The sequence below is a fragment of the Triticum aestivum genome, chromosome 7B, assembly GCF_018294505.1.
Source record: "Triticum aestivum cultivar Chinese Spring chromosome 7B, IWGSC CS RefSeq v2.1, whole genome shotgun sequence".
NCBI lineage: Eukaryota > Viridiplantae > Streptophyta > Magnoliopsida > Poales > Poaceae > Triticum > Triticum aestivum.
This window is the reverse complement of record NC_057813.1, coordinates 127,384,741-127,392,819: the sequence shown is the minus strand read 5'-3', so window position 1 is coordinate 127,392,819 and position 8,079 is coordinate 127,384,741. Positions and strand designations below refer to the sequence as shown.

At 50.9% G+C, this 8,079-nt stretch overlaps 1 protein-coding gene across 1 annotated transcript; it reads right to left on the bottom strand.

Moving 5' to 3' along the window:
• Positions 1–5,944: 5,944 nt before the first annotated feature.
• LOC123161613 (protein TIFY 11e) lies at positions 5,945–6,621 on the bottom strand. Its single transcript, XM_044579430.1, has one exon. It carries the CDS (start codon positions 6,490–6,492, stop codon positions 6,049–6,051), a length of 444 nt encoding a protein of 147 aa, XP_044435365.1. The 5' UTR covers positions 6,493–6,621; the 3' UTR covers positions 5,945–6,048.
• Between the last annotated feature and the right edge of the window lie 1,458 nt (positions 6,622–8,079).

Genomic DNA, 8,079 nt, shown 5'->3' with positions numbered 1-8,079 from the left:
GTCGGAGTCGACCAGCATCGGGTCGGTGGATCCTATGGACTCCAGGTCCGCGGCAGGCTCACCGGCGACGTGGAGTTGGTTGAGGAGGCCCGCGAGGAGGCTCTCGGGGACACTCGTGGCTGCATCGGACGCAGGCTCATCAGAGAGGCGAACCTCGCCGATAAGATCGGCGAGGCAGCTGGCCGCACAGGCGATCTCAGCGCCGTGCAGCGCGTCGACACAGACGCCATCCGGCGTGCCGGGCTGGCTGTGCTCGCCGGGGAGGAACAGGGTTACCGTCCAGAGCAGATCTCCGGGCGATGGTGCACCTCGCCCCACGGTGGACGCCAAATGTCGGGGGTTGAGTACGACATATGCCAAAGGATGGCTTATCATGGTGGGAGCGAGTAGAACATCGCCGGTGCCTGGAAGCCGGATGAGGCGAAGACATGCACGCCGGCGGAACTTACCCAGCTTCAGGGCTCTCCTAGGAGATAACACCCCTACTGCTGCTCTGCAGGGTCTCCGCATGATCACTAAGGCAAAGTGACTACAATGGTGCTCCTGGAGCTGTTTCGGGAGGCAGGAGAGGGCAAGGCTAACTCTCTCCTCCCTGTGCTATCTGGTCTATCTCTATCTAGGTCCGAACCCTTTGCATGGGTGCCCCGGGGGGTTTATATAGGCCTACCCCCCGGGGGTACAATAGTAATCCAGCTGGGCGCGGGTCCCAGCCGTCTGTCTCTCAGGCCGCCGTCTTCCCCGCCGACTTCTGGGGCCCACCGACTGGCAGGTCCCGCGGACAGGCTTGATACTGTAGCGGCACTCTTGATGACGCAAGCTTGGTCATTGGGTCGTGGCAACAGTGCCGCCGTCTATCGGGCGATCACTGTCGCCATTCCCCATCCTATCTGGTTAATGGCTCGTGGGGCCCTGGGGAGGAGTCGGCCGACTCCTGGGGGGCGACTCCCACAGGTCCGTCTTCGGGGCGCCCAGGCCGCCTTCGGCCCACCCACTGACAGGTGGCCCCGCCGTCTTCGGGTCATACAGGCCGGCGTCGTGGGCACAGTATGAGGCGCACTGTAGCTGAGGTCAGGGCAGGCATGGCAACAGTGCCGCCCCTCGCCGGAGATCTTCCAGCGATACGGCTCACTGTAGCCATGCGGGCCCTTCATAAGAAGGGGGAACGGCCACGTCGTGAACGTACCCCACGTCGTACTTCGGGACGAGGGAGGAGTCATGGGCCGACTCTCCATAGTCGGCCTCTCTGGAGGTCGCCAGCTCGGAGTCGGCTTGTCTGGGAGTCGCCGTCTGGGACTCGGCTTGTCTTGGAGTCGCTCCTGGGACTCGGCTTGAGGGGCGCGGCCTGCCCCGATGTCTTGAAAGGGCCTGGGACTCGGGTCAGCCTACCCGTGGCCCAATGCTCCGACACTGTTGCTGCTTTTTCTTTAGGCTATTTGTCGTGGCCATAAGCCTGCGTTTAAAACGCTCTTGTTCGATAGGATCCTCAGGCACGACAAATTCGTCGTCGTCGAGGCTTGCCTCGTCTCCGGAGGGAGGCATGTAATTATCGTCCTCTACCTCTTTGTCTGCCGCTCTCTCATGAGGGCTAGCTTCTCCATCCTCCTATGCTGAATCTTGCTGGAGGGGGTTGTCTTCGGCACTGTCCGGGGTGTTATTATCTCCGGTGCTGGAATCTCCATTCTTACTGTGGCGGGATTTTGAGCGTTGCCGCTGACGCCGGCGTTTAGGCTGTATTTTGGAGGGATCATCCTCCACTATTCCATTGCCATTCCCATCCTTTGGGATGTCCACCATGTATATGTCGTATGACGAGGTGGCTTTCCAGTGCCCTGTGGGCGCTGGTTCTTGGTCGTCTCCGGCATCGTCGTCCATACCATCGATGTCTTCGGAGTCGAAATCTAGCATGTCGGTTAAGTCATCGACAGTGGCTATGAAGTGGGTGGTGGGTGGGTTTTGAATTTCTTCGTCGTCCGCATCCCAACCATCCTAGCCATAATCCGGCCAAGGCTCTCCTGATAAAGAGAGGCACTTTAGCGAATTCAGGATGTCACCGAAAGGCAAGTGTTGAAAGATGTCCGCAGCGGTGAACTCCATGATCGGCGCCCAATCGGGTTCGATTGGCAGGAGCGCGGAAGGTTCGGGGTCCGGAGAGGAGTCCGGCACCTTGGAGTCACGAGCTTCACAAGGGACAGGGTCGGTATTCGGCTCCATCACCGTAGAGGTAGCAGCCCCCGAGGCGGTGTCTAGCCACCCATCCTCGATCGGCGCGGTCGGCTTCGAGTTAAGGGTTGGAGCAGACTCTTGTGCAGCCTCCAGGGCACTGTCCGGCGGCAGAGCTAAATCATGCCCATCGTGACAGTGCGGCACGCTCGGCTGTGGCTCGAATCCGTCGAAGATCAAGTCTCCACGGATGTCGGCGGTATAGTTTAAACTTCCAAATCTGACCTGATGGCCAGGGGCGTAGCTTTCGATCTGCTCCAGATGGCCATGTGAATTGGCCCGCAGTGCGAAGCCACCGAATACGAAGATCTGTCCGGGGAGAAAAGTTTCGCCCCGGACCGCGTCGTTGTTGATGATCGAAGGAGCCATCGGGCCTATGGGCGACGACACAGAGGAACTCTCCATGAAAGCACCAATGTCGGTGTCAAAACCGGCGGATCTCGGGTAGGGGGTCCCGAACTGTGCGTCTAGGCGGATGGTAACAGGAGACAAGGGACACGATGTTTTTACCCAGGTTCGGGCCCTCTCGATGGAGGTAAAACCCTACTCCTGCTTGATTAATATTGATGATATGGGTAGTACAAGAGTAGATCTACCACGAGATCAAGGAGGCTAAACCCTAGAAGCTAGCCTATGGTATGATTGTTGTTCGTCCTACGGACTAAAACCCTCCGGTTTATATAGACACCGGAGAGGGCTGGGGTTACACAGAGTCGGTTACAATGGTAGGAGATCTACATATCCGTATTGCCAAATTTGCCTTCCACGCCAAGGAAAGTCCCCTCCGGACACGGGACGAAGTCTTCAATCTTGTATCTTCATAGTCTTGGAGTCCGGCCAATGATGATAGTTCGGCCATCCGGACACCTCCTAGTCCAGGACTCCCTCAGTCACCTTTCATCTCCTTTGTTGCACCTAATGAAACTTCTTTGAGATAAACTAGTTAAAACATTAGTTCCTTGAGATATGGTGGCATTAATTACCAAAATCCACCAAGGTGATTAATTGCACTTTCATTTGTGCACTTTCATTTGAGGACAAGAAATATTTTGTGGGCGCAGTTGTCATATTCGTAGCAGAGGCAAATTGCGCGTGGCAGTCATAGGCCATGGGTGAGCCGCAATGGACTTGGTCTAGGCAAGGAGGCTAAAAGTGGCAAGCAAGGGAGGCTATAACATAGGGAGGTCCTATTTGACGGTCCTTGCGTCAAACAGACGTGCTAGCCGCTGGCCTGGACGGCTGGCCTGGGCCGGCCCATTTGGCATTCGCGAGGTGAAAAAACGCGAAAAAAACACGAGCGGTCGCGCTGGGTTTTGAACTTGTGTACGATGGGGTGCGCCCGCTGTGCTAGCCGCTGCGACAGAATAGCTCTTGCTCTAGAATTGCAGCACAGCCCTTTAGGAAACAAACAACGTCGGCAAAACTTAGGCGAAAATTCCCAAATACACGCCCCAGTGAGTGATCGAACCAAGGTGCTCATGCTAGGGAACTCGAATCACTCGCCACTGTAATTCCTCGAAATTTGTGTCTAAAATAGAAGCCCGCTGTATATGGAGTATATGCCACAACAGAATTAAACTTTTTTGAATTTGAGATGTAACTTTGTTTTTGAAAAGGTAAATATTTTTGGAAACACGAACATTTTAAAAATTGAAATCATGAACATTTTTTTAAATGGAGTAAAACTGAAATTATGAGAACATTTTCCGAAATTACGAACAACAATTTTAAAAAAAGCAAAAAAAATTCTGAAAAACTGCACCAAAAATTGGAAATGAGAACATTTTGGAAGTTACAAATTTTTTTTCAAAATAGGAACGAATTTCTAAATTCCGTGAACATTTTTTGAATTTTTGAACAAAATTTGAAAACATGAACATTTCTTGAGTTTGTGAATAAATTTGGAAAGCTGAAATATTTTTCGAAATTCCAGATCATTTTTTGAATTTGTGTTCAAAAATTGAAAATGCAAACATTTTTTTAACTTACCCGAACACTTGTTGAATTTGAGAACAAATTTTCAAAATAAGAACATTTTTTTGAATTTGTGAACAAAATTTGAATGCGGCAACATCTGATGAAAATCCCGATTTTTTATGAGTTTGTGAACAAATTTTCAAAATATGAACGTTTTTTCAATTTCTGAACAAAATTTTGAAAGTGGGAACATTTTCTGAATTCCGAAACATCTACTAAATTTGTGAACAGAAAATTGAAAATGTAAACATTTTTAGAATTCTAAATTCTATTTTTTATGAATTTTGAACATCTTTTTATTAATGAACCAGACAAACATTTGAAATTCTAAATTTATTTTGGAATTTCTGGACAAAATATCAAAACAGTAACACTATATGAAAAAATGAACTAATCTAAAAAATATGAATTTTTAAAATTTCTGAACATTTGTTAAAAAATAAACTTGACAAAATAAAAGAGATAAAAAGGAAAAGGAAAAAAGAAATAAAAAAGAACACGAAAAAGGAGAGAAGAAAAAAGAAACAGGAAAAAAAAGGAAAAAAGAAAAAAGGAAAAAAAAAGGAAGAAACGGTTTAGGAACCTTGTAGAAGGTTCCCAAAACCGGTTGGAAACTTCCAGTAGGTCCCCCAAACCATGATCCGTGGAACGCTTCTAACGGCCCAGCCGTCTCGGTCGATCGCTTGGACCGCGCGTGCGACACCCCGACAATTTGACGCAGAACGCGTTAAATAGGATTTTCCGGCTACAACAGGCAAGCAATGACAAGCAAATGAGGCATTGAACAAAATAGACCTTTCCGCAAAAAAAAGAGCAAAATAGGCCTGGCTTGGCCTTCTTCCTCCTCCGGCTACTTCTTCCTTTTGTACCAGACGAGTGTACAATCTCTTGCTCCTCTACCTTTGACCTGTACTCTTCTCATCCTTGACTCTCTTCTCTGGATTGTACCTCCTCCGTAAACCTTGGTGTGTTGAATCTTACTCACACACCGAGAACATTTTATCCTCCCATTTCTTTCGGTTTGGGACTAATTTGTTCCATCCTGATATAGGACCGTGACACCTCTTGGATGCTGTCGATTGTCATCACGCACATCAAGGGTGGGGCCCTGGCATATATTTTGTGCAGGAAAAATAATTATTAGAAACATTTAAATTTCTTGCTATCATTCGCGCCACACCATTTTTGTAAATATCAAATTTCTGTTCTATTGACAGATTAGGCAAATCTTAAAAATGTTCACATGCCTTTCTACAAAGCTTGAATTTCTGTTCACATGCCTGTTCACCGTTTTTGTAAATCCATCAAACTTGAATTTGCACCTGCCTTTTTACAAAGCTTTATACTGCAGTGCAGTAGTATAACAACCCAGAGGCAATGACATACGCGTTCCATAGTCAAGGACACAGAACTGGAACAAGATGAGGAAAAACGGCGACTGTCAAAAGAGGTGTCTGATGAAACTGAACTTGATCCAAGCGACACTTATTCAGAAGGGCCGATGCAGTCCAAGCCTGACATGCACACTGCTGGGCCACAATTGTATAAGACAGCGAGCAGAACAGGTGAGGTGGATCATAGAACTGAACCGAAGTACTCTGGCAAGGGGGATCTCACTTGAATTCAGCCTCTCTGTGTAGTTGTTCCTGTGGTTGAGAAATCCGTTCCTGGACATTGTGACAGTAGTTCCTGTGATCTGTGTGTAGTGGGATCGAAACAAGTACAGTAGTCTCATGGGAACACTCAGTTTAATGTCAATGGTGATATATATTTGCAGTATACAGTTTATTGGCGAGCTCCAATAAAACAGCTAAGCATGTACACTTGGTGAGCCTCTAAGCTTAACACGAATCAGAGCGTAAGCGTGAGACGGTTACAAGAGGCCGCGCCGCCGTCGGGGCGGCTGTAGGGGACGGCGCGCGCGGCGACGCTTCCCTTGCGCTTCTCCATGAACCGCTGCAGGGACGCCTTCCTCGCCATGGGCAGGTCGCCATCCGCTGCCTCGCCGTCCCCTCTCTTGGTGCCTGCAGCGGCAGCGACACGGAGCAGCTCGGCCGCCCTGTCGGCTGGGACCTCGTCCAGCACCAGCACCTGCCCGCCGTAGAAGATGGTCATCTGCGCGTTCGCCGGCGCAGGACCTGCCGCTTGCTCGTCTCGCGCGGGCACTTCCGCTCCGGGCATGAGGGGGAGGACCACCGTGGCCGCCGGCCGCGCCTCCGCCGCCTTGATGCAGCGGCTGAGAACGCCGCACGCTGCAGCGAACCGTAGGCCCTTAGCGCTCCCTGTCGCCGCCATTGCTTGCCGGTCGGTCGATGGATCGATCGGTCGCCCTGTACGCTCTGGAAGCCTGGCTAGCTCGCAGTGCCTCTGCTAGTTGATCGGGTGTTGGTTGCAGGAATAATGAAACGCTGATGGATGATTAGGAGGTGGTGAGATGGGTTTGATTTATAGGAATCGCGCGTCCTGTGGGCTGTTGCTGTCAAATAGGGGGGACGTGGGGTGCTTCTTTCTGGTCGACTTTGGCACCAAGAACACGTGCTCGTCGAGGGACTGCACGAAAATTTCAACGTGGTTGTTAATTCGGCGGCAGGCAGACAGATCAGAAATTGACGGACCGGATACTTTTCGCGCTGCCGACTCCGGTGCAGCGCCATGTATGCTGGGCATAACACATCAGTTAGATTAGTGATAACCTACAAGGAGTAGGCCTCGTACAAGGAGGGTCCACCACGCGGAAAAAACGCTAAGGCGATAGGCGGGCGATTGCTAGGCTGTGCTAGGGTTAGGGTTTTGCCAGCGGGGGTGGTGAGCTTACGGTGGTGGATAGGGCGGCGATGGCGCTGCCCTGGACACAGACCGGTGGTGTTTCCCTTGGCTAGGGGCGGTGCTAATGGCGGAGCGGGAAGACGGGAGATCGTTGAGGACTTCGGAGAAGATGGCATCCGGGGTTGCGGCGGCGGCTACTCCAAAATCGACGGGCAACCCCTCGATCGGCTTCAACCGGGGGCGGAGCCAATCCAAGGAAGGAGTCGTCGGTGGCCAAGGCTACACCGGTAGGAACGGCGACCACCGACAAGAGGACATCGATGAACCCATCTATGGGGCAGAACGCAGCAATGGCTTCAAACCAGAAGAAAGCTGCGACAGCGGGCGCGGTGGTGACCAACACTCCCCCGCGCAACCTTGGAGATTCAGCTAGTCGGAGATGCTCCAAATCCCCAATTGCGAGCAAAACTCCGGATCCGACGCCGAGTCTCTCTGCGAGGCTTGGGGGGGTGGTCTTAATGGATAAGGAGGCTGAGGGGATGGTTTTTCCTGAACCAGAGCATGTGGTGCCGAAGAATTCTCGTTGGTCGGCAGTAGGCAAGGTCTGCTCATCGAAACCAATGGTGAAAATTGCTTTAGAAAAAAACCATGCATAGAGCGTGGGGATTGCATCGTGAAGCTCAGTTCAGGGATCTAGGCGGAAATAAATTTGTGGTTCACTTTGGCAGTGAGGGGGACTAGAAGCATGCACTGAACAACGGGCCTCGGCAATATGATTTTAACGTACTGATTATGAAAGATTATGAAGGTAACACTAGGCCGTCGGAGATGGTTTTCGACTCAATTTATGTCTGGGTTCGAGTGGTTGATCTCCCACTAGACAGGAGGACAAAAGCTTTTGGTGAAGCACCAGGGAACTAGTTGGGACAGGCAATCAGAGTGGATGTGGATAAAGATGGGATGGCAAGAGGTAACCAGCTAAGGGTTCGTACAAAAATCTCAGTTTTATGATCCGCTTGTAAGAGGCATCCAGAGGATAAGGTTCGGAGATGGTATGCCTTTTACTATGAGAAGGTGCCCATTTTTGCTTTGAGTGTGGCCGACTTGTACATGTAG

Coding starts and splice junctions, on each gene's coding strand:
- LOC123161613 (XM_044579430.1), bottom strand. CDS start 6,492: ATGGCGGCGACAGGGAGCGCTAAGGGCCTACGGTTCGCTGCAGCGTGC.